This window comes from Thermobia domestica, chromosome 16, assembly GCF_964235325.1.
Source record: "Thermobia domestica chromosome 16, izTheDome1.hap1.1, whole genome shotgun sequence".
NCBI classification, from domain to species: domain Eukaryota; kingdom Metazoa; phylum Arthropoda; class Insecta; order Zygentoma; family Lepismatidae; genus Thermobia; species Thermobia domestica.
The window spans coordinates 94132714-94158106 of NC_137469.1; the positions used below are offsets into that span (position 1 = coordinate 94132714).

The 25393-nt window shown below is 36.0% G+C and overlaps 1 protein-coding gene across 1 annotated transcript in view; it reads right to left on the minus strand.

Moving 5' to 3' along the window:
- The window catches only part of Gp93 (heat shock protein 90 Gp93), a 46295-nt gene that overhangs the window by 16538 nt on the left and 4364 nt on the right, over nt 1-25393 (minus strand). Inside the window, exons 2-8 of the mRNA XM_081742780.1 lie at nt 18349-18432; nt 17416-17576; nt 15092-15208; nt 11843-12041; nt 9235-9364; nt 7873-7984; nt 5771-5946 (exon numbers count right to left, since the gene is read on the minus strand). Coding sequence (XP_081598906.1) covers nt 5771-5946; nt 7873-7984; nt 9235-9364; nt 11843-12041; nt 15092-15208; nt 17416-17576; nt 18349-18432 — 979 coding nt within the window. The remainder of the gene's footprint in view (nt 1-5770; nt 5947-7872; nt 7985-9234; nt 9365-11842; nt 12042-15091; nt 15209-17415; nt 17577-18348; nt 18433-25393) is intronic.

Here is a 25393-nt window from a genome sequence, read left to right on the forward strand (position 1 = left end):
ATACAATTAGTAACATTGGAATATTAATCTTTTTGCAGGGTTTCGCAGCAGGGTTAAAGAAGTCAAATACTTGTCGGGATTGTCAATTTAACTGGAAACTAAAAAAAATTCTCAGTGACGAGACAACTGACAGGAGGAAGCAAGAAATCAGTAAAGTGAAAACACTAGGACAATCGCAATGCGGGTAGGACATCGAGAGATTGTTCGAGGTCATATCCGAGCAGTGTTGGTAAGTGCTGGTAGGGCAAAGTTAGCTCGATCTGGACATGATTAGGACAATCTATAAGCAGATGTTTAATTTTTGTCTAGTTCCTCTGGCCGCTTACAATGGTGGGTCTTCACTACGAAGTAGAAATCTGTGTTAAAAAAAAAAAAAAGTGCGAATGTCCAATGCGAAGTTGAGTGAGAAATCATTCCTCTTGAGATCTTGAGCTGGTGGTCCACACACACTAAGTGCAGGTTTAAGTACATGTAATCTGTTAATAGCCTGGTCTCATTCGAGTTGTCAGCGCTGATTATTTGAGCAGTAAATAGTGAATGCACATCTGTGCTGTGTACGGGAAGATGAAGCTCTTCATTCATGGGCAGCAACTTTCGCTGTATAATCTGCCTTTTCATTACCAGCTACCCTAACATGGCTCTAAATCCAGCAGTTGTACAGTCCGCAGTAAAATACCTGCAACATGAGCATGTAAGTTTACTGTGAAACTACGCCTAACAGCTCAGGGAATCAACATAACGCCTAAGTGGCACGAATCACGCCAGGAGAAACCTCGGCGTCCTCCCCCGCACACTTATTTTGGAGCAAAAGACTCGTTTCACAATAAATTTACATGCTCATGTTGCAAGTTTTTTGCTGCGGACTATACCTCCTATCCCTCTAACAATCTATGACATGATAGGATTTCCTTGACGAAAGGATGTTTATCTTACACATCAAGGAGGCTACTCAAAGTACTTTGGATGAGAGTCGCAACAGATTAAGATCCTGCGTATATGACAACATGAAGTTCGTGAAATTGCAACCAGTTCAGCAGTGAATATTGAAAAAGGTGTAACTTAAGATCATAAGTGCAAGTAGTTGTAAAAAAGCACACCACAGAATCACTGGAGCTAAACTTGAAGTTTGTAATTGCTGGTGCATGGATCTTGTATTGGCCAAGATGCAGAGAAATAGCTGGACATAAGTATCTTTATGTGGAGTGACAAAGAGGGTATTTCGATGGGAAGGTCATCCAAAAGTTCCAAAGGCCATTTCAAAATGCCTGATAGCGTTGGTAGCAATCTCCAGCTTCAAATGCAAAAGATGGTGAGGCACTGATTTTAGATTAGCAAAATTGAGCATCAGTCGATGATCGATCTGAGTTAACTATAGCTCGTGGGCTTTAACATATAAGCAGGGGATAGGACTGGTACGGAATGCAACTTACGCCAAGATGAACATTCTTCAGTTAATGTAACGTGGTTGATAAGTCTGGCAGATCCAGAGTCCAACTTTGAGCAGATTAGGGTACGACACAGTCGTAGGACAATGCACACCAAGAAATGTGGAATATCGCTTTCAAAGATAGTGCTCGTAGACCATCATGTATGTATTTTAGTTCTCTTTGATGGACTGCCGAAGATAGGTGATCCAACTGAGGCCTAAAAATCTGATATCAGCAAAAGACAAGCGTGTATGGCCCGGGTAAAGATCAGGATGATATGCGTAGTTGCGTTAAGTGACAATAGCGGACACAGTCTTGTCAAAGTAAATCCAGTGGTCGCGGACCAATGGGAAAGCTTGTTCCGAGTTCTAATTGTCTAGTAGAAGCATGGATATTACAAGAGGACAAATTGCCAGGTCCTCGATATACAACATTCCATAACCGGGGGTAGTATTTGTCAACACAATTTATCGATACAGGAAAGAGTCACACTTACGACTGTCTTGTTGAACGCCATTTCCTTGCAAGAAGCGGTCGGAGAGTGAATCCTAATCAGATTCGAAAGATATCTCCAAGAAACTGGTCTAGAAAGCTCATACGTTCTTGTACTCCCCAAAGTAGCTGACGTAATGCCAAGTTGTGTCATAAGTCTTCAGAAGATAAAAGATTGCGATTAGATGTTTGTGATGGCGGAAAGTCCTGGATTGTAATCAAGATTAACAAGATTAGTAGTGGAGTAGAAGTTCCGAAGACTACGTTAGAGATTAAAATGCAAGGAGTTAGTTTCCGAATACCAATACTGGGCGTGCATTGATCATTTTCTCCAGTAAGTTACATAAACAACTGGACTATAATTGCTGAAAAAGTTGCAAATTCTCTTTCTTCGAAACTCGATACGAGAGGAAGCCCGTAAATTAACATTAAGAGTTGAAGTCGCCTATCAGAATCGTGGGAGTTTGATACATGTCTAAAGCAGCCGATGTGAAAGCTTCAGGTTGTGTGATTCATATTTTGTAGAAGTGAAAGGTTGTTCAAAGGAAACAGCTAGAACTTGGAAATCCCTGTTCACCTGGATGAAAATGGAATATTTGTCCTCTATTCCAACTGCTACTCCGCCAGCTGCACGAACATCGCCGTCCTTGTCATGGCGGTACACAGTGTAGCTGAAAACAAGAGGTAGTAGCAGTAAGGTGAGCTTTTTGGAGACAAAATAAGTTAAAAAGTGTTTAAATTCAAAGTGAGAGGAAAAGCCATATTCCACTGTAGAAGAGCATTATGGGTTAGAATTAAGAACGAAACCTTTAGAAAGATGGAAATCAAGATCGATCTCCTTTATAGCTTCCATCAGTTAATTAAAATTACCAGCAGTTTCTTTGCATCGGTGAGCCAAATATCGTGGGATATATTCCACGATCTTCCCCTCGTTCACTTTCTCTAATTAGTATTTGTCTGCTACGGAAGTTTGGCAAAATCAACCCCTCCACTTCCCTTCCCAATCATCGTTCTGGAAGAACAATGAGGTGGGCAGGTACTATCTACAACAGTCCTTGTCAGGACGCAGAGTCCAATATGCAAGGAGTCAGCGCCATTTCTTTTATTGACTGATGGGCAAGGTCCGTCGACCCTACTGTTCCTTTCCTCTTTTAAGGTCGCGTCATAACTACCCTTCTTTGAAAACCGAAGATGCAGTAAAATTGTGACGTCACGGCGGGAGCAGAAACAGCTTTCGCCCAAGGTCTTGTCATTCACCCTTGCTTGTTTCTTTGATTTTTGCAGGAAAGTGAGTGATTCTTGCTTTCCCGTATTAAGAAAACATTAATTACTGTAGTGCTCGTGTTAGCCTATAAGCATGTCGAATTGTACACTAAGTACTTGTCACAATTATAGTAGAAGTACTACGGGTTCCAAAGTTATTTATCATGTATTTCCCTCGGATCCTTTGCGGAAAGTTTGGCAAAAGAAATGCTGTCGGAAAGATGTCTTTAAAGTTGAAAACGCCAGCGTCTATTCCGATCATTTTATTCTCAAAGCTTATGGACATAATTTAAAATGTGAACTTCTAAGTATTCTACCCAAGAAAAAGTTTAAACAAGATGTGCCTTCACTAAACTTACCATTACCATACGGAACCGTGTTGATGTAAATAATGAAAGAATTAAATGTACGGAAGTTAAGTGTTTAAAGAAAAAACAAATCAGACATTAGGGTGCAGCCAGATTAAATAACTATTGTGACTGAAACAAAAAATATAACTCTTTGTTTATGTTATTTTCCATTTGTTCTGTGGAGAGTGAGGGGCATAAACCAAAAGAAGAGCTCTTCTTTTTGCATAAAGAGAACGAAAAACTAAAGTCTAACAGTGTGTACAAAGCCAAAATATATGTTTACAAACGAAGTTAAAAGAATTGGAAAGCAAATATAATAAAGAATTAATTTCAAAGGCCAGTTCTAAAATATAATATTGTGATCGTTTCAATAAAGTGGTTAATAACCGGGTGATGATATTACGAAAAAGTTTTATATTAGGCCAAGAATATATGCTAATAAATGGCAAGAAAAAACTAATATGGATTGATTAAAATATCATTCATGCATTAACGAAACACGCCTCATTGATAAATTATACAATCATCTGTGGTTACAAGTTCGAATCCCCGTACCCAATGTGTCAACATTTCGACGTTGTATGCAAAAATTAGTTTTTTCCCCCCCTGGTATTCTTACCCCAGTTTTGAAAATTTTTATTAGCAAGGGCGCTACTTAAAGAGAGTGGAAAAATTTTCGGTGCTTATATTATGAATTGAATGTTAATAGGCGCGTATGCTATGACCAAGAGGTTTATTTTTAGGACCCCACAGAAATGTCCAGGTGGCAATGATTCGAGGCTTAATAGATGTGTGGAAACAGCCAGTAAATTATGATTTCCATAAGACTGAATAGTAAAAAAATACTCTTCGAAATCATATCGAAAGTTGAAGTTTCAGAATTCAAGATAGTTGTGATTCTCTCGAAGTTCAATGGTGGCAATATGAGGCTATGTGGTGGTCTCGTTTCACCTTCTTCCAGGTGGATGGAAGCAATAAAATAGTATAAAGTTATATTTCGAATATTTCACAAAAAACTGTGAATCGAAGAAAAGAAAAAGAATGATTGGCCGACCGTTTTATGTCCTAAGAAAGACAATTCGCTCTTGAAACTATTCGACAAGGCTAAGACATACTTCAGAATCCGGTTTTTGAATAGAAAAACACAGGAACTCCGCAGGAGGAATGTTCTTTAAGATGGTGGATGCAAAGCTATTCTTCAAGTGCTACTCAATGCTATAGTGAGTACATATTATATCTGTATGTAGTCTATTTTTATTGCATTTAAAAATTTGTTTTCCTTTGCAAATCGCTACGGCGGAACATAGGCTTAGCACACGATATTTGTCCCTGCTTCACCGCGGTGACGTCACACTACAGCTGGAGAAAGTGGCTACGCAGAAACAGGGAGTTATGAAGGGACCTGTAAAAGCGCGTAACAGTAGGGTCGACGGACCTTGACTGATGGGTACTTTTGGGCCAGGGCTCTTTCAAGGCCGCATTTCTAGCTTTCTTTCAGGGCATCACTTCATAAGACCCCAGGACAACCAAAATTAAATCGACGAAATCACTGCCTGGTCAAAATAATTTAAAAGAAATCAGATCCATAAACCAAACCGGAGATCATAAATCTTTGCAAGGTTTACAGAAAATCGGACAAGCTTCATCTGAGGCAGATTTTACAGTAACATTCCCCTGCGGTAGATTAATTATCTAGACTATCATCCACAGCAGAGGTTTTATGAGAGAGTGATGAGCCCCCAACCTGAAGGATCAGTGGCTATTCCAGTTTCGAAGAACTGGGCTATGGGGTCGCCACAATCCCGACGCCAAGCAAGCGACAGTCAAGACTATTCGAAAGACCGCTTGAGCAAATTATGTTCAACTCTGTGCGAACTGAGTCACATTTGCTTGACTAGCCTTGTAAATATAATTACAAGTCGTCATTCACTATCAATGAATAACTATGCTCGGTGAATTTAAAGTGATTTGAAGACACCAATGAACAACTGCATGCCGAAACTACAGATACTAAGAATGAAGGAATCTAATATTAATAGTGTTTACAACTAGAAAGGTTTTCTAAGGAAAGATTTTATCTTTGCATATATAGGATTTTAAGGAAATCACTGAAAATACACTGCGAACACTAGCCTGTCTGCTTTCACAAATAACGAACTACGTACATGAAGAGTAGCATGCAAATACCTAAACAACATAATACCTCGTGTAAACATGTAGAATTGAAAATTAACTCACTTTCTTTGCCATATAGGCTTGTTATCATTGAGAAGTTCCCAGTCCCAGATTGTCTTTTCTATTTTCTTGGGTTCTTCCTGTTCCTTTTCTTCCTCTACTTTCTCTTCACCTTCTTCAACCTGGTCTTCATCTGACTTCTGTTCCTCTTCTTCCTTGGGAACTTCTTCCTCTACGATCTATAATCAATCATACATTAATGTTAATAGTGCTCAATGATTTGGATGTAATAAACTATTCTACAAGAATCTTCTACCAACATTGCATCGAGTTTCGTTATGCGTATTTAATTTGCTAGCTAGCTGTGATGTTTATTAATCTGAACCTAGGCTGTGTGTAAAAAAAACAGGTGACATTTACAAGCATCCTCATTTCATAAAGATAAAGGAATGCGTTCGAATTTATTCAAGTTTAGTGGAAACAAGAAGCTAGGCTAAAATGTTCGTCACGACAGTCAATGGCTAGCTAGCATATTTATAAAGGTAAAAATACGAGTGACAAAAATACAACAAAACAAAATTAAAAGCAGGTCGTGGAAAATTTGAAAGAATAAATAAAAACAGAAAAATAAGAAAACTTTTTAAAAAAAGCCATACTACAGGTAACAAAATCTAAAATAAAACTTTGCGAGACCGTTAAGTATCTCAATTGCATGAATAGACGAGGATATGGTCAATAAAGCTAATGTTATTTCCCACGACCTGATTAGTATTAGTTAAACCTAAACCTTCTCCAAGGCCTGAGTATTCTGAGTATTATACTAAAATGCGCAACTACAAGTGGAAAGATATATTCTTCCAAATATGGACGGTTCGAATTAGTATATTGAAACTACATTTCGAGAATATGATTTAACTTCCCATAATTATGCTTCGAGGCTAAGGAAAACTAATGATAATGAACGAAATGGGATGTGTAAGAAAGTGGGAGGAAACTTCAGAATAATAATAATAAATAAATTAAATAAATAAAAACAGGCACACAGCGTTTCTACACTAAAGTGCAATCCGAGTGAGTTGGGACCGAAGCAGACCTCCAAGCACTAAAGATAAGCGCTCTACCATAAACCAGTGCGGTCCCATGACATCCTTCATTAGAGATTAGTATATTCATTCAAATCTTAATTGAAAAAAAAAATGCTGTAGATATGATAATTCATGGTATAGCTCACTTCTGTTGTGAAGTCCTTGGGTCGATCGAATGCAATGTGAAAGACTTTTTCCATGCTTTCAAACTTGCTTTCACTGACCCCATTTATTTGCAACAAAGATCCTGCTATCCCTCCCTGCTGCTGGTCACGAGTTTGATTACTAGTGGGAAAGAAAAATTTGAACGCATTACGGTAGTTCAGATTCCACCTTGAAACTGTAGGTTCGCCTCACATAGTTGCGGTGCTGGAAACTGACGCTAAACTTTCTGTTAAGCATAACAAGGGAAAGTGATTCCATAGCAACTCGAGCGACTCCGAACACTTTAGAATTAACTCAGACCTTTTCAAAGTAAACTCCGAGTTAAACAAGACAAAGGACTTATCTTCTACACATTTTTTAGTTCACTAATTCCATTACTCCGATTTTTTCAAACCTGGAAACAAAACTGAAGACTATGGCAATTTAAAAATTTCAAGAGAATTATTCTTGAGAAATTAGACAATATCAGGAATTGAAGTCCAGCAGCGAACACTGCAACATTTCTACTTTTTCTACGTATACAAGTTTTGAGGTTAGATTTTTCTTAAGAGATATTTTAACATTAAAATAAGTAAAACCATTTAACATGCTAAATCAGTGGTTTCCAGCCCTTTTTCACTTGTGACACTTTAATGAAAGCCCATCACATCGCGATACTACTAGATATTTTTTAAGCAACAAAACCAACTAATATAAGACTGAACTTCTATGAAATAATGACTAATACTAAGTATTTTTGTTGCTACTAGAGGCGTTGACTGGTATGGTTTGTCTTAAAATTTATTTTAACTAATCCTTACATGCTTCATGACTTTTCAATTCTCAAATTTCGCGACATTATGGAACTGCGCGACACATCGGTTGGGAACCACTGTGCTAAACTGGTTATTAATACAGAATATTAAAAATTCGTACCTTGCTAGTCCACAAGTAGATTGGGAAACTGATGAACTGAGAGTACTTTTTCACTAAATTCTTCAAAGTATCTTGCTCTAAGAAATCGTAGGCCTCTGGTTTCAAATGAAGGCTGAAAAAAGATTAACATGGTATTACTGTTACGAAATATGCTTAATGCTGAACGGACATTTCAGAAAGTCTTATTCGAAAGTTATTTAATGTAAAAACCTAATGACAACTGAAAAATTATGTCGGGAACTGCCTGCACTAAATGTGCGAGCTCAAATAGATCCATGTAGTCCGCAGCGAAAAACCTGCAACGTGAGCATGTAAGTTTATTGTGAAACGACAAAGTCTTCTGCTTCGAAATAAGTTTGCAGAGGACGCCGAGGTTTCATCTGGCGTGATTCATGCCACTTAGACGTTATGTTGATTCCCTGCGCTGTTAGCCGTAGTTTCAAAATAAACTTACATGCTCATGTTGCAGGTTTTTTGCTGCGGACTGTACAATATAAGGACCAGTGAATTAGACCAATAAATTGATCCGTTTTCTGTGTGCACGATGGCATTTGGTCACACTCGAAGTGTGAGATGATTTGGTTTGGATCTCTCGTTAAGTCGAGCAACGTCAATACAGTTTAAATGTAATTATACGAAGAAATTAGAATATTCGTGCAATTAATGAATTAAAATACTATAAAAGAATACCTTCAGCTGAACAAGTCGAATATTTAAATTGATCAAATTTATTCAGTGGGGAAAAAATTACAACTGTAAAAGAACACAAATTGCAACTTTTCTTTATACAACTCAGACCTCAAATCCCTAGATTGAATTTAAAGTTTATATCCTACAGATACTTTTCTCAATGTGACTTAAAGGATTACTCTTAATTCAGTTACTATTTTCTTTTTAATGACATTTCTCTATTTGCTATTGTAGAATGATAAACTTTAAATCTTTCAAATGTAAATATAATTTTAGTGACTAGTATTAAAAGCAATCTGCTCTTTCACTTTATATATTTCAGGCTCCTATCGCTGTAACACACAAAGCAAGTAAAATCGTACTTACCTACGTATCCCCCCCCCCCCACGCATTTGCTGGACAATAGTTTACAAACAAGAATTCTTTAATTTCAACGAAATAAAGCTCAAATTGAAGAGAACCGCCTTCTTGGAGCTGTACAGTCATGAACATAAGTAGAGGTAAGAGTATTTCTTATGGTTTCAACCTCTACTTATTTATGTTCGTGGCTGTACAAGATAATTGTGGCTTCATGATTTAAGATATCGAGTTAACTAAATTCACGTGTATTTTCGAGAATATAAAAAAAATGAACTTCAAAAAAAAAAAAAAAGTTTTATGTAACAAACTCACCTCACTTGAGTTCCTCGCTTCAATGTATCACCACGTGGATCCTCTACTACACTGAAACTTCCAGAATCTGATTCCCAAATGTATTGTTTATCGTCATTATGCTTTGAAGTCACTACTACACGATCGGCCACTAGAAGGAAGAGTGAATAATTGTATAAAATATTTCCTACATGCAAATTTTTATGCACAATCTGACTGGGATGTTCTAGTAACTACCTCTATGTACCCAAGTCAAAGTGAGAGAAAGTGAGAGAGAGAGAGAGAGAGAGAGACAGACAGAGCTTACAAAACCTCAAATTTCACTACTTTCAATATAGAAGTGGATGGAAAATTCCAACTGAAGGTAGACAGTCTCGATAGTTCTTGTGGGAAAACAGCTCGGAAAGTTATCTAGACTACACTTTTGCTAAGCAGAGGCCAAAAGATTGGATCAAGAACTCGTCAATCCATACATACCGCAGATTTTAATGAACTTTGAACTAGCTGACATCTCTACTTAGCCTTCTTAGAAAATATCACGATTGTGACATGGAAATTGTAGAAGGGCCTTGGAAAACATTGCAAAACTATTTCATAGAGTTATAAAGAAAATCTGGTTGCATTGTTAAAGCAAATATTAATCTTGACATGACAGGCAGACTGCTGCAGAATATCCTATAATTGGCAACCCTATACTCACTAGTTATACACATAACACTCATCTAGCCACGACCCACTTACTCCTGATGGTGCAGTACGTACTTACAGCATGTTGCTGGGCTATTATTAAAAATATTTGGAAACCTGACCACATAACACAATGCCAATTTGAAAACTCGTTAAGAAGTGAAAAGACTACTCAATTTAAAAGAGTTCACGAATTAGTAAACACGTATTCGAAAACTGATTATTCATGGTTGATTTAATTTAAGCTTTTCTGAACAACTGAGTTCCTGAATGTCAGACTGATTGCGGTAGAAGCAAGTGTTCAGATATTACTATTATATTACGAATATATTAGGTATTCTTCATGGAGTTGTCGAGAATAAATACCAGGTTTAGCATTGAAGTTTGCTTAGGACTTCAGAGACTGATTTCGCGTTAGAAGTATTCTTTATTAAGCTTTGCTATCACGGTTCAATTATTTACATTGGAGAATAGTCAGATTTGGCTAGATATTTATGTAAAGCCTGTCCATTCGGTGGAAGTTAAATATTAGTAATATTTAACGTAGTATTTATAGCATGAAGTAGTTTAATATTTATGAATTTGGTAGTTTATTTACTAATCAATAAGGTTCGACGAAATCTAATGGGCAGAATTTCCAGCATGGCTGAACTTATCCTTTCTATTCATTTTGATACAGTTAACTACCAGGAATTTTATCTAGCTGCCGATTTACATATGGCAATTTAGATCAGCATCTTAAATGTTAATTATCTGATAATTTTAACATTTTACACACCTGAAAAAGATTTTTCATTGGTTATTTTTTATTTTTTGGTAGAAAGAGTTAGTTTATATCAATTATCTTATTCAGTATGTTATTTCCATTTACCTTCATCCATATACAGGGGGACCATTGATCTTGATATACCCTTTATGATTTTTCTAGGACAAAAATTTTGTACCGAGCAAATATCAGCAGGGTGAATGTAATACTGTAATACCACCAGGTTAAGAGTGTTGCAAACCAAACCCAACTTTTTTTTTTCCTTTCCTTCAAATGGTACTACGTTAGGCTGTTATATATTTCAGATCTACTTGTTGAACGAAAACTTGCTATGCACTGTTACAAACTAAGGACTACAATATCAAACACCACAATTTTGGTGGCCTCTACTGCAATAACGTGGAGCAGTAGTGCGATGGACGGGGCAATGTATATCCGGAGTATTTTAATATCTAATAATATGATCATTATGACTGATTTCAAATAAATGGGAACAAAGCAGATTGTTTTCAATGGATGTGAAGATTATAATACATATTACAGCAACATATCAAGCTGTTCTGGAAATATGGTAACCACTGGTAAAATTCGCACCAATGCTTAAAATTATGTAATTCGCAGAAGTTTATAATTACATCTACCAAAATATCGTTGTAAGTATTATAGACGCAAAGTAAATTAAAATGTTTTGAAAAATTCCCCACAAATACGTCATTTTAAGTAATATCAAATTTTACCATTTTCTGTCCTACGACTAGCCTTTTGGTATCTTCCGAGGTTCATCCGTCGCGTTGGTTTTGATCTCTTCTATAATGGTGGAACTGGTATCTTTGAGATCCATTTTTAGCTTTGGAACGAGCCAAATATCTAATTGTGCTAAACTGTTTATAAGGCTATCAAAGTCTGAAGCAGATTTCTCAATTTATACATGAATTTTATGCTTGCGCGTTGCTCGAAAACTGCGCCTACGAACCACAGACTCCTCTGTTCAGCTACATAACTCTTACACTGTCTTATTACCTTGTCAAGTTCATAATTACCAACTTAAGGAGTGTACGAGATTCATTATGATTGTATCACAGCTGCCAGTACTACAACAATTTCGTGAATCATTTTGACTGTTCGTCGTATACTAATTAAACTTACAGAAATGAATTAACTTTTAAAATAACTTACCTAAGAAGCATGCGTAAAATCCTACTCCAAATTGGCCAATTAAATCATTTATCTCTTGCGTAGAAGAAATCTCTTGTATTTTACTAAAGAATTCTGCTGTGCCAGATTTCGCTATAGTGCCTAGTTGTGATACTAAATCATTTTTAGTCATTCCTATACCGGTATCAATAATATGTAATATATGATTGTCTTTATCCGCCTGAAATTACACAAAAAATGAAACAAATTAGCGAGAAACACTTAATAGTAATGAAATTATTGTACTTAAAGCATCACGTGAAATTTATTCCTGTGTACTGTTTCGGAGTACCAAGTTACTCTTTCGCCCACTTCAACAACTCGTTGCTATATGAAATGTAAGCGGTTTAGACTTCCCTATAATTCATACGGAATGAATTCATGTAGCATCGAGTTTTGAAGTGCGGAGAAATTTGTGCTGCGAAACAATATGCAGAAATACATTTCACCGTATGATTTAGTACGGGAAAGTTTTCCAAATTAAAACATACATTCTATTATATCATTAAGTAATTAACCACAATGTAAAGGTCAAGTTTCGTCGCTACACCCATAATGTCCCAATCCTACTACAGTTTTCATATTTACAGATCATTCCACACCTTAACCAATACTTACATTTGAAGATTTACACGTACAGAAAGTAAAACAACAAGACTTCTATTGTATAAAATACAGAAAATACTAACATTAGAATTATTACATTTGTAGTCAACTAGCATGTACTGAAAGTTTACTACTATAATGAAATTCTTTATTACGTCAACATTGTTGAATGTATTTCTATAAATATAATTTCTTACTAGCAGAGGCTCATCACTACGCGCCGAAACTCAAATACGGCCAATCGTTACAAAAAAGCCTTATGAATTAATCAAGCTAAAATTACTTTCAAACTTTCTTCCAAAACTACATCCTTCGTTTTGGTTTATTTTTTCTTCCAAAATTTTCAAGGTGTTCCTGACGTGGAGCGCGAAACAGCCGACAGTGTCCAAACAGATAAAATCAAACTTTCGAAACAAACGTGAAAAGAAATAAAAGTCACGGAGCTAAGGAAGTTTTGAGAGAGAGAAAGAGAAAGAAAGAGAAAGAAAGAGAAAAAGAGAAAGAGAAAGAAAGAGAAAAAGAGAAAGAGAAAGAAAGAGAAAAAGAGAAAGAGAAAGAAAGAGAAAAAGAGAAAGAGAAAGAAAGAGAAAAAGAGAAAGAAAGAGAAAAAGAGAGAGAAAGAGAAAAAGAGAGAGAAAGAGAAAAAGAGAGAGAAAGAGAAAAAGAGAGAGAAAGAGAAAAAGAGAGAGAAAGAGAAAAAGAGAGAGAAAGAGAAAAAGAGAGAGAAAGAGAAAAAGAGAGAGAAAGAGAAAAAGAGAGAGAAAGAGAAAAAGAGAGAGAAAGAGAAAAAGAGAGAGAAAGAGAAAAAGAGAGAGAAAGAGAAAAAGAGAGAGAAAGAGAAAAAAGAGAGAGAAAGAGAAAAAGAGGGAGAAAGAGAAAAAGAGGGAGAAAGAGAAAAAGAGGGAGAAAGAAAAAGAGGGAGAAAGAAAAATAAAGAGAGAAAACGTTACGGATGAAAAACTCGGGAAGTTATCGAAATATAGATTTCTACATACTACATGTTAAAGCATTCTTGACCATTTACAAATAATCAGCAGCAGATGGCTGACTAGTCTGTGCTAGAGCAATAGAGCATTAAATAAAGGAGAAGCTCCCTTGTTTCTTTTAGCTCAAGTGATAAAAAATCCTCAAGGCAAACTAGATTAGGATTCGTGTTACTCTTACCATTTTCTCTTGCTTCATTACATTAAGTTATTCCCAAGTTATTGCACGTTTAATCCCGAAAGACTAAAGTTGTGACAAAACTATCTTTACAAGAAATCGAATATGCCATTTCTTATTATAATCACTGGCCATATTTGCATGGTTGCTCCAAATTTGGTTCATGTTTCTACTGAAAATACCAGCCATTTGTTTGGTTAATTATTGTGGGAAAGCTCACCTTTGAGATGGAATTTAACACTCCTCATCGGAGGGAATAATTCTTGGCAAACCAAATACATTAAAAGCATGGTTCGGATTGCTATAAAGGTCAAGATTGCGACAGGTTTCAAATCTGACCCTCTCACATCGACAATGTGTGTGGACAACCTACAAACTCTTATTTCATGTATGACATGGCTTTTTATCAAGTGCCAAGGTAGATTTTTCATAATATGAGCTCAGTTCTTTAAAGTAGCTATTAGTCATTGTATTCATTAGCGTATTTTCTGTATAGTTATGTATATTTCTAGTATTTCTATGATTTGTAATTTTCTTTCTTAGTTTTGAGGTGTTCTGACTGTTGATACTTTCACTCATACTTCTATTAATGCTCTTACAATCCTTAATGTGAAATATCGCATTTAGTGAGAGCTTTTGGTAAATTGCATAAATACAATGAATATGTTCATTTCTGCGATATAAACTACCAATTGTTATTTGTATTTTTAAAATTTTGCCAGAACTGTCGGGTCTTCATGTAAGGGACTGACTACTAGATTTATACAATAAAAGAATTTGCAAACGATCAAATTGATGTACTTATTAGATTATAAGCAGACATTGATAAGCCAACTCTGGAAATCAAACTAAAACTGAAATTTATTAACGAAGCCAAAGGAATAAATTATCTAACTAAGCACTGAGTGCTAAATGATAATGAATTCTGATAAATTCACACGCTTTTGATGTAAAGAAATTGATTCCTCTTGCTACAAATACTTAAAATATCTGCTAGATCCAAATACGAGCATACAATTTGGATTTCTTTGTTGATAAAAACTAAAATCCACAACAATTAGAAGACGCTTCATTCACTTGATAACGCTCTACACGATAGTAAAAACTTACGACTTCTCGCGATATCTTTCGGAACTTTCTTATTGCGTCTCAACTATAATGACCGAGTTAATGATACCGCGAGAACGGTAAAGTCGAGAACTTTTTAAATAAAAAATTACAAGGAAAATACAGTATTATCTGAATGATTGGTAGAACAAGTTATACTGAGAAAAATAATTAGGAAAACGTTGAAGCAGCATGCATTATATAATAGGACATTACATAGTATTAAATTACTATCTTCAAAAATACTTTAATGAAGACATTTGTTTTGCATACCACATTTATTTTGATGACTGATTACAGTTAGTTGATAACGCAAATAAAGAAAAAAAAAATCAGTAACAAGTTAACTATTCTTACCTTTAATTTTATACTTAATTCATTCGTGGTATCTAGTACACCTTTATCAGTAAGTGAGAGTAGTCTGATCTTGTCCAGAGCATCTGATGAATTTGAAATAAGTTCTCGCAGGAAAACCTATGAGACAAACAAACAATTAACCATACCGTTCATTAATAAGTAAATAAGTAACCTGCATAACTAAATGAGTTACAAACTACGAATATTTTTATTTCTGCGAGTCTCCCACAACAGTTATTATAAAATTTCACTACGATACACTAAATGTAATTCTAAAAGGTGGTCCGAAGACCAAATTGCTGACATCAGTTCAATAGCCATTGGTCACTTTCACCCTTGATAATGCACTGTTCAAAACTATTTAGGGCACACTGACTTAGTAGTAGTGCTCGCCTTTAGCCCTTTGGGGATCCTATGGGTCTTTTCGACCCATACGCGTTTTTCATGGTACATTGCGTTATTTCTCTTCTATTTGAGCTTCTTCGTCCCCCCCCCCCCCAAGTCCAGAGGCATTGTAGAAGACATTACGTATGGTTTCAGACCTTCCTGCGTCCAGACATAGGAGGTGATGACGTCATAATTCTAAAATGTATTTTTTCATTTACTAAGCCTATGTTCAATATTTTTTGGCGGGCTTATTTTTGCACGTAGAAGATTGAAATTTTGCACAAACATTCAGTCCACCGAGTAGTATTTACCAGATTTTTTTTTCAGATTCGTGAGTTGAAACAGGGGGGGGGGGGAACCAGAGGGGCAAAGGGTTGAAAAAAGGGATATTTTTACCCCCAAAATCCCGTTTTTCAGGATTTTCCCGCCTCACATACATGATGGGTACACGTGAGTCATACCGCCTGAAAGGCAGTTCCATTCTGAAGAGAATGACGGTCGAATCATTATCCTAGGGTAATTACGGACGTCTCAGGGATTTTTTGAAAAATATACTTCTATATAGGGAAAATGGGACATGGTCGGTATATTTTTTGGCGGGCTTACTTTTGCACCTAGAAGATTGAAATCGTGCACAAACATTCAGCCCACCTAGTAGTATTTATCAGATTTTTTCAGACCTCTGCATTAAAACAGGGGGGTCCAGAGGGGGAAAAAATTGAAAAAAGGGATTTAGACCAAAAATCCCGTTTTTCACGAATTTTCCGCCTCACATACATGATAGAGACACGTGAATCATACCGTCTGAAAGGCAGTTCTATTCTGAAGAGAATGACGGTAGAATTATTATTCTAGGGTAATTAGGGACGTCCCTGATTCTTTTTCCAAAATATACTTCTGTATAGGGTAATATGGGGCATTTTCTGAATTTTTTGATTTGGCGGGCTTATTTTTGCACCTAGAAGATTGAAATTGTGCACAAACATTCAGTCCACCGAGTAGTATTTAACAGATTTTTTTTCAGATTTCTGCGTTAAAACAGGAAGGGGGGGGGGGTCCAGAGGGGCTAAAAGTTGAAAAAAGGGAAATTTAGACCCAAAAAATCCCTTTTTTTCGGGAATTTCTCGCCTTAGATACATAATGGAGACATGTGAATGGTACCGCCTGAAAGGCAGTTCTATTCAGAAGAGAATATGGGCGACACATGACCCTAGGGTAATTAGGGATGTTTCAGGAAATTTTTTCCCTGAGATAGTGTTTTGTGGTAATTTGGGGCATTGTGGGAATTCTTGATAAAATTTCTCCCGCCCTTACTATTCAAGATAGAAACTTGAAATTTGGCACACCCATTCAGTATACCAAGTACTATTTATCAGATTTTTTAGATGGCTACGTTCACACATGGGGGGTCCAGGGGGGAGGGGCAAAGTTCGAGAAAAAATTTTTCCCTTTATCATTTTCCCCGCTTCTGGTATATGGTATGAGCATGCAAGTGATACCATTTGAAAGCCAGCTCTATTCTGAAGAGAATGAGGTATGAAGCATGATCTTAGGATAAATAGTGACGATGCAGTAGCTGCTTGACTGAAAGTCTAAAAAATAGCCCAAAAAGCCGGGATTCGGAAAGGGTTAGTGCTACGCGTCCCTGGTTCGATCCCAGACCGTAAGTGTGATGAACATTGTGTCCGTGAATTCTATTTCTTCTACAGTCTCATTCCACCAATTCTTCCATACACATTTACTTTAATTATCCATCTACTGCAACCTACAAGACATAATAGTATGGTGTAAAAGAAAATCTCAATATACTTTCCTTTTATTTGCTCTGTATCATCGCATATTCTATACAAAAATCATCTCTTCCGATGCCCACTTACCTAAGATTAAAAAAAATCTATACATAACTATTATAACAGTATGTTAATATGTAAACTTACCTCCTTATTCCTGTAAAGAGAGTTAATGATCAGTTTCATCATACGATTTACTTCTGCCTGGAATTCAAATTTTTCTGCTTTATCTCTCAGTTCTTTTATTTGTGCCACATTTAAACCATCCAATTTAATAGCTTCCTCCTCGCGTTGCACAACTTCATCATCTACGATTAAGTAATTAAAAAAATCATGTAATGATAGTTCAGATAATACAACTTTCAATCTCAATTCCACATATTTTTAACATCTAAGAGACTAGCTTTTATGAAAATGCATACCATGTCTATCATTACACACCAAAATATGCTAAAAAACTATATTGAAACTCGCGGGAAGTCAGTGAAAAGAAAATGAACGCGTAAAACTAATTATTCAATTACATTAGAGGAAAAATGCACTTTGTATCACTGAATTTTCCTTTCTTCAACTCTCATTACTCGTATATTATCGAGAGTATGCTTGTATTCTTTTGTAGATATTTAGATAATTCTTCAGACCTTTTTGTAATTAACTATCTAGTGTTTACTAACCTGGATATTTTCCCTTAATACTAAATTATCTAGGTATCTTGTATTTTCAACAACGTAATATGCAGTAACAAATGCAAGTTCAAACATTATTGTGTCAATGTTGAATTTAAAACAGATTCCTACTCTAGATTTGGTTTAGAAGATTGCATCCAAGATTAGTTGAAAATTCTAACTATTGATTAGATACTAAGTCTTCTGTCATTTTAAATTTTGTATTAGCTATCCTTCAGTTTGGAAAATGAAGTACTGCATACTTTACTTCACACAATAGATTTCATATTTACTAAGATATTGAAATTAAACTAATCATGACAGGATTTTGAACTGCTTTTTAGATTTCTAACAAAGATCTAAGTACACTAAACACACACCAATATTCCTAAGCCACGTTATGCATGAAACTTACCCGTCCTCGATCCTTCCCGGCTTGCTCCGAGATCATCTTCAACAGTTCCACTACTTGCCTTATCTTCATCAGCTGTTACAAATCCTATTAAAAATAAAGTACATATTAGCAGTGAATACTATTAAACTATAGCCGCAGTTCAATATTTATCTAGTGAAAACATTATTCTCCATAAATAACCAATAAGCATAATATATTGAACAAAATATACCCAAGTTACAAATTCCCACTGTCGCGTCCCACGTATTCAACGGAAGATATTGGAAAATTAAACATTTTTAGCTTTACTTTCTATAGTTAGACCTGTAGCTAAAAGACGGGTGATTAATGAAAGTGAATGATTATGAAATAATTGGTGGAATGTGAGAAAACTGGAGAACCTCGAGAATACCCAGATGTCTACAACACACTGACATTACCAAAGATTGAACCAGGACCTCTCGCACCAAAGTCAGCTCTATAACTGAGCCACCGTGCTCCTTTGTTATCAGGATAACGATAAAACTACTTTTAAATGTTATTAGTACACATATTTTTGATTAAAGAAATCCAGTCTCTCCCATCCGAAGCGGCGAATCTGATCTTGTGTGAGCTTTGCTGTGTGTGGTTTTGCGTTGTTCAAGAGCACAAACTTTCAGTCAAGAGCCCTAGACTCCTTCGTCGAATAGGGGACTTGAGTTTGGTGAGGGTGTCGCAGTAGCATATCGCACTGATTGTCCCTTCATGGAGGAAATCAAGGAGAATCACCTTTCGTGTTCCAGAACACTGTGGCCGTAACCTTTCCAGCGGAGTGTGATACTTGGAATTTTCTCCTAGCTGATGAACTTTCTGAATGTGGAAGGACGCTCACTTCGAATTTCATCCTACATACACTGCCTTCCTTTACTGAACATGCAACACCAGCGACCAACCATTTGACATGACCTCTTCCCCACTGGTCTGTAGGCGTTCATGCGTAACGGACACTAGTCCAACATGTCTATTCATACCGGATACCAGCATGTACTTCCATTGGCGACCACGTTAGCACACCTAGCATCGTGATTTGCACTCGAATAATCTCGGGCACACCGGTCTGCTGCTAATCTTCCTTCGGCGCTCTGTGTATGCGTCATTCTACCTTCGCTGACGCTCCTTCCGTAGTTGAATACGTATAAATTTACGTCGTTGAGATGGAACTCAAAAATCTCATCGCGACAACGGAAAATAAAATATATTTCGCGTTAAAGTTATGATTAAATTCAGAAAGTTTATTTGTATCAATATGATTTTCACGTGGGTAAGGGCGATGCAATTAAGTTGGCAGTGTTGCCAACTTGGCAGAATTTCTGTTTCCAAATGACACCGTTTTATTTGATATTTGGTGTTCATCAATGATTGTAAACATCGCATGAAGCACCACATCGGCACAATTTTCGAAAACATGTATTTCATTAAAAGGTTTTATCTTGTGTGTTATTGATAGTTTGCAACATTGAGTCTGAATTTCACTTTATATTTACTATCATTAGTAAAACCAAAATGTCGAAGAAAAACCACGTCTGTGTAAGTCGTAATAATAAAAATAATAAAATTTCCTTTCCTATTGTTGCAGAAAGCAAGCTTCATTTGTAGTATTACACCCTACTAATGAGAACAATACATTTGTGTCTTCAATGGGGTAGATCATGAACATTCAGTACTGCAACTGCAGCAAATTTGAAGTTGGCACAATGAACACAAATGCAGACATCCTTTGGAGGCTATGGAACAACTTATTTAGGTCTCAAAGCGTAGAATTTTGAATGTTTGAAGTTCATTCTCGGGGGTTTCTGAGCAAATTTCAGGTATATTTCTCTGATAGATCGAGTTAAATATTGACTTCCTTTTGTTGTTCAGTCTCCAATTGAATCTTTTACAGTTATACAGTCCGACTTATTTGGACTTTGAACCGAATAATCAAGATAGTCAGCTGTTATTAGTCATTAGTTCACGGCTGTCTGGAGATCGTTATCTCAGATGGAATGGCCACCTTAGGGATCAGGTTTGGCATATATTCCGTTGTTCTTAATCAAATGTGTTTGCTCATGATGTAATTTGTTACATTTGGGAACTTAGTATTTTGTTTATTTATTTAGTTTTTTTTTAAAGGAATTGCACCAGTCAAAAGGTGTAGTAGGTTGCAGATCTGCTGAGTTCAATGCCAAATTTATATTTTCTGTTCACTGTTCATAGGAACTACACGAACCGCTACTTCCCGGTAAATCATCTGCAGTGCTGTAAATTTTCGCAACCTTTGTAGTCGCGAATTTAACAAATTCTTCGCTCAATTCTTTACGCTTTCTTGACGCACAGCTTCGCTGTAGTTTAGGTTTCACAGATAACGGTCCCTTTCATGGCGGGCGACATATTCATGTTTAGTATACTAGTCTGGTTTGGGGTTTCCAAATTATTCAGAGGAACAAATTCTTTAGCATAATTTCATCTTTACACTTTCTTCCGTGGTCATCAATATCTCACACATTACGCTCTTCACTATAAAACAGTCAAAACATCCTTTACACAAATAATCATTCTCTCCTAATACTACGTTTGGGCAAACACTCTGGACACAATCCACATATTTTACCGTTAACATAAAAATTTTCGAGAATTCTTTCTGTACACAATCCTCGTACGCCTTTTAGCATAATCAACACATTTAACACTGTTCTTTCTGCAATAGGACTTCTCCAATTTTATTCACACAAACACTAATTAATGCACTACAATGTCATGTTACTAGTGATAATTCTCTTGCTTCTAGAGAAAAACAAAACCTTTTAATGAAATACATGTAAATTTTCGAAAACTGCTGATATGGTGCTTCATGCGATGCTTACAATCATTGATGAACAACAAATATCAAAAACCATAGTGTCATTTGGAAACAAATTATACCAAGCTGGCAACACTGCCAACTGAATTGCATCGCCCTCACTCACGCAAAAATCATCATATTGATATAAATTAACTTTCTGAATTTCATCATAACCTTAACTCAGTTTCTCATTTAACGCGAAATATGTTTTATTTTTCATTGTCGCGAGGCGATGTTGGGTCCAAGCTGGAAAACCTTTAACTCGAAAATGAAGCGGAATTATACCCATGTTTGTAGGAACTTTATTTGATGTCAGGACTCATCTCTCAAAATATTTATACTGCCTTCCAAATCTCTGTACAGGAAGTAAATGCCCATAGGAAATATTTACATCCCAAGTACAAAAATCGAACTATCAGTAATTAATTGCGAACGTTTGGGGCTGCAGTCACATGAACGGTTAACTGATATTAAACACCTAGGTACTTCTCCAATAGCTGTAGAAAATTCAGATTTTTAAATGGTGGGGTTTGAGAAAAAGGCAGCCAAACATGGTCTTGAAATTTTCAGCTTTTCATCACATTATAACGTGGGATGTAATAAGTAGAAATTGAAGTCCTTTACATTTTTCAAGAGACCTTATCGAGTAGATTTCGATGCTAGAAGCAGATGGTTGATATGGCTCGTGAGTACAGAAACAAAGATTTTAATTAGTAAAATTTTCAAACTCGGCAACATTGCAAGTCAATTGCGCAATTCCTATTGGACCACCAGATGAATTTTGCCTCTCCTCCCAAACACTACTTTACATTCTTCCTACTATTGCGATTATGTCACTAAGTACACTCGTCTCTCTACAATAAAATTTTTGATTACATTTTTAAGTTTTTGTAGCAACCCGAGAAGAGGGGGAGCCATTTTGAAAGGCTGTATATCGAAGAATTTTTTTTCACCAAAAATAAAAAATTCAGGTCTAATTATATTGTATATAGATTCCATATTTAAAAAATTGAAATCAGACTGATGGGGACAAATTTGGCTTTGCCTGGACGATTTGAAATTGAATCTGTATGCTGCATTCCTGCCCAAGCTGTTCCATTGCATTTGTGCTCTTTTGTAGCCCTTAGCACATGCTGGTTGGTCCCTTTTGTAATAGTCCGGACACACAATTATATACGTAAGGGTTCATATTAGTTTAAATATATATTAACAATCTGTACGCATTTATCTGGGCAAGCGCCACGGAAATAAAAGTGCAAAATATCTCAAGGAACCATTTAGAGCACACAAGTGAATATTAGTCAGGCATCAATCAGTAAGGAACCAAATAAAATATCCATGTGAAGAATACTATTTGGTAAACTGAAAACACTCAAAATCTCTTATGAATATCAGCGGCTTATACTTTAAAACCGTATAATACTCAATGTAAACTTTCATACAATCATGAACTTTTTATGAATATAAACATTTGATCGAATTACTCGCACAGAGTATGATATCATAATACCACAATATGCAATATTTCTTGATTGTAAGGTGTATAATAAAGAACTTTGCTTGTTCTGTTTACAAATATAGCGAAATTTCTAGAATGCAGGCCCGAACGTACAGGCTAGGTGACAAAGAGAGCAGCCAAGGTTCCTTCTTCACATCAGGTGGTCCAAAAAAAAGTATAGAGTCTCTTGCTTACGATATGGGGTTAGTGCCCCAAATTTCAGGGTATATGAATCGCAGCGGATCAGGAATAACGCCACCTGATAAGTGACAGGCTAAGCTAGTACATGTGTGTTATAAAAACATATTGCGCTGCGAAGAAGAGAATGTTAGGCAAAACTACTAAATTTTACATTTTGATAAAGGCGCAAACGTTGTGTAGGACCGTGAAGAAATTTGTTATTTTTAAGCAAGACCTTATTAAAAGCAACAGTAAAAACACCGTGCAAACGCTTTAGTTCTGAAATTTTGATAAATATGCTCCTCGCAGTGACAACCAACCGCAGCAAAAAACGGATGATACTCTGGCAAAAGTTGAGCAAGACCGTGAACTGCACCTCCTCAACCCGTAGATGAGATTGGTCAGGAAAATGGCGATACTTATAATTTATATGTAAACATTTATCAAAATTTGGCCCGGCATCAACGGAGTCGCCACCCTCGCGCGTAACGGCTTGGGAACTTCAGAAGGTATCCAGATTCAATATGTATATACATATATATGATTTTTGATCAAAGACAGACTTAGAAAACAAATAAAACATATACACATGCAGTTTTATCGTCTATTGCAAAAATATATTACATGAAATAATAACAATAACAGTTAGTCAACATGCTGAATAAGAATGACTATGTAATCCATGCATTTGGTTTATTGATTGAATAACTTGCTTGATCGTATCTTGCTCCAATGTTCCCATGACATCTCGATAGCTATACATTTCTGCTCATAAATACTGCTTATTATTATTATTATTATTTGCACAGAACAATTACTCATCTCCGCCATTTTATAAATAATATTCTTCCTCTCGTAGTAAAACATTCATCATCGTAATCATAAATATTTATCGTATTTTTATCTTCTTACTAGTATATATCTATCTACATATATTATAATCATACTTCATTTATATTTTCTTATATATTTTTAATCATTTTACATAATCAAACAGCATAGATAACTTTTGGCGGATTTATGTACTCCAATAAAATTAATAATAATAATAGTTCTGTATTAAAATAAATATACTATCATGATGTTATTTCAAGTGATAAACTCAGTTGTTATCATATATGGAACATGGTAAATATTATGTTAGTGTGCACAATTAGATTATATTTTTCATCAATAGAATCCAAATAATGAACTAGAAACATGAAATTTAGGAAACTTATTTAACTTTGAATAATTTTGAATTTAATTAATCCATTTATTGGCAGTGGTAGCACATTTATGGAGAATAGGGAGAGGGAAGTCTCTCCCGACCTGAATTTTAGATTACAACTGCATTTTTTATTTGGATTACTCTTCTTGGAAACATTTAACTTTTCTTTATTTACTACGATTACCTGGAATATTTATCCTTTCTTTCCAGCACTTCTCAGCAGATTTTCAATATGTTTATCAATTTAATCACTTTCCATGTACAAATTCTTAATTCATTCCATAATGTTCTAGATTAGTACATTTAGTTTGTTTATTATTTTCGATTAGAAAAATTTAAATCAAGAATTATATCTTCTGATACGGACCGATGTCCACACTGCTACATACAATTTAGAAAATCTGTAATGCGGTGCTGATGCACAATAGCGGGGCATTACAACCGGAACATGAGCAGAGATGACATCACCAATCACAAACATCAAACAACGTTAATTCATTAAATAAATAAATTAAAAAAGAGCTACATCTGACGTGGATGATCACGAGTGGTGTGGTGAAAAGGGGATATGTACAACAATATGTGAAGAACCGTGGTCGAAGCGAGAAGCTCCTCAGTCTGTGGCAAACCAACACCGATATCCCGGAGTGTTATGTCGAGTACGATGGGACTAAAAGAGCACCATGCGTTGCGAACAGCTGCTGTCACGTAAAACTATACACTAACCTGTGCTAGCAAAAATTAGAGCAAGTGCACCTAGCAGTTCAAAAGTAACGTACGGAAATTGTGAACAGAAAGCGGTGTTATATACCACGATGATGCCAAACTGCATACACCTTAAACGAGGCGTCAGAAATTGAGAGAACTGTAGAGCGAAGTTTTAATGCATCCACTGCACAGCCCGAATCTGACACCGCCAAACTCATTTCTTCAGCCTCTGCAGAGCTCCCTGGAAAGTGATACGTGAGTTTCAAAAGGGCCTGTAAAACCAAGTGTCGATTAGACCAGAAGCCACCGAATTTCTGCAGCGATGGGATTATGATGCATCTCCCCCGCCCAAAGTCTTTGAATAAAACTATTCATTCTCTAAATTCTGACCTACAAAGGCAATACTTTGCAGCCATCCTGACAACTAATAATTTCTTTAGAACAAGTTTCTGAAACGCTGAGGTAGGCCTAGCTATCCACTTTTAATGAATTTATTGTATATGAAGTTCCTATTTTAAGAACGTACGGGACTAGCGAGACTATCTTCGGCATATATTTCAAATCCCTTCTTAGGACACGCATTTTGACATATGATGTGAAAGTGCGTAGT